Raw genomic sequence first — 1,645 nt, 5'->3', positions numbered from 1 at the left:
TGCATGGATGGATTCAGGAAGCCATTTTAGAGTTTTTAGACAGTCTTATTAGTTGTTCTACAAACACAACAACACTGTTTAACATCTCTTCTCTCTCGTCCTCCGTGTCCTGGCACCTCTCCTCCCTCCGTCCATGCTCCAGGATGGTGGATGTAGGGGGTCAAAGGTCAGAGAGGAGGAAGTGGATCCACTGTTTTGAGAACGTCACTTCCATCATGTTCCTGGTAGCCCTCAGCGAGTACGACCAAGTACTGGTGGAATCTGACAACGAGGTGTGTACACACGCACTAGGGAAAGGTGGGAGAGATGGTTCGCCTTTTTGTCTACCCAGTTTCCCATAGTGAAACATTGGTGCACTAGGTAGAATTTGACTCTTTCCAGTGATCCAGGATCTGATATGCCTTTATCCCCTAATGGTTCATTTTTGGTGTTGGGGTTAGGTAATCTGATCCTAGATCTGTGGTTATCATGTCAAAGATACCACACACTCGCCGCACACATCACGGCACACACACATCAAACACCCTTACTAACTGTCCTCTGTCCCTCTGTCAGAACCGTATGGAGGAGAGTAAGGCGTTGTTCAGGACCATCATCACCTACCCCTGGTTCCAGAACTCCTCAGTCATCCTGTTCCTCAACAAGAAGGATCTGCTGGAGGAGAAGATCTCATACTCCCACCTGGTCGACTACTTCCCTGAGTTTGATGGTGTGTGTGTGTCTGTCTACAGTTACCTTCGTGATATACCATGTGTCTGATGGTTTCTGACTACCGTGATGCGGGATTGACTGTGTGTGTGTGTGCTCGTGTCTGTGCCGCCCCAGGTCCCCAGCGAGATGCCCAGGCAGGCCGGGAGTTTATACTGAAGATGTTTGTGGACCTGAACCCGGATAGCGACAAGATCATCTACTCCCACTTCACCTGCGCCACGGACACCGAGAACATCCGCTTCGTCTTCGCTGCCGTCAAAGACACCATCCTGCAGCTCAACCTCAAAGAATACAACCTGGTCTGAGAGACTCTTGCACACACACACACACTCTTCCCAGTTGCACAGCTTAGCCTACACGCGCGCGCACACACACACACACACACACACACACACACGGACACACGGACACACACACGGACACCTATGAAGCTTACACACACCTACATGTCTAGTTGATCTTTCCCCCTCCTGCTTATCACTCCAGCGATTTAAGACCCCTCTCTTCCAATATCTCTCCTCCCATCCGCTCTCTCATTCCTTCCCTCTTTCTACCCTTTTGCCATAAGCCTGTCCTCTCCCTCGTTCTCAGCAGCTTGTTAGTCTCCTCTTCTCCACACCACACATACACACACGCCATGCAGTATACAGTGACTACGGGAGGGGACAATGGGTGTATGTGTGTGAGAAGGTGAGGAAGAGGACCAGTGTGGTCAGTGAACTGTGGGTCTTTAACCCTTGAACCCTCAGTCAACTAGCCTGAGATCACATCCTCTGATTTGGTGGAAGGAGTGACCCAACCGCAAGGCAAAAAACACCTGAGAGGGTGACGTTTTACACTCTATAAGGGAGGGGCTAAAGACTGGGAGGGGGGTGGAGACGATGAGGTAACAAAGGAAGCCACTAGGACCCGAGCAGGAAGTGATGTCACACAC

General features: G+C 50.6%; 1 protein-coding gene across 1 annotated transcript; it reads left to right on the top strand.

Annotated features, from left to right (window-relative positions):
* The first annotated feature begins 35 nt into the window (after nucleotides 1-35).
* Nucleotides 36-1,032, top strand: LOC112073225 (guanine nucleotide-binding protein G(q) subunit alpha). The gene is made up of 3 exons (XM_024140558.2): nucleotides 36-272; nucleotides 556-709; nucleotides 826-1,032. Exons 1-3 carry the CDS (start codon nucleotides 144-146, stop codon nucleotides 1,014-1,016), a joined length of 474 nt encoding a protein of 157 aa, XP_023996326.1. The 5' UTR covers nucleotides 36-143; the 3' UTR covers nucleotides 1,017-1,032.
* Nucleotides 1,033-1,645: the final 613 nt, after the last annotated feature.

Source organism: Salvelinus sp. IW2-2015, unplaced genomic scaffold (assembly GCF_002910315.2).
Source record: "Salvelinus sp. IW2-2015 unplaced genomic scaffold, ASM291031v2 Un_scaffold2190, whole genome shotgun sequence".
Lineage (NCBI taxonomy): Eukaryota > Metazoa > Chordata > Actinopteri > Salmoniformes > Salmonidae > Salvelinus > Salvelinus sp. IW2-2015.
This window is presented reverse-complemented; position numbering and strand designations above follow the sequence as displayed.

Coding starts and splice junctions, on each gene's coding strand:
- LOC112073225 (XM_024140558.2), top strand. CDS start 144: ATGGTGGATGTAGGGGGTCAAAGGTCAGAGAGGAGGAAGTGGATCCAC. Junction 273..555: donor TGGTGGAATCTGACAACGAG/GTGTGTACACAC, acceptor TCCCTCTGTCAG/AACCGTATGGAGGAGAGTAA. Junction 710..825: donor CTACTTCCCTGAGTTTGATG/GTGTGTGTGTGT, acceptor GTGCCGCCCCAG/GTCCCCAGCGAGATGCCCAG.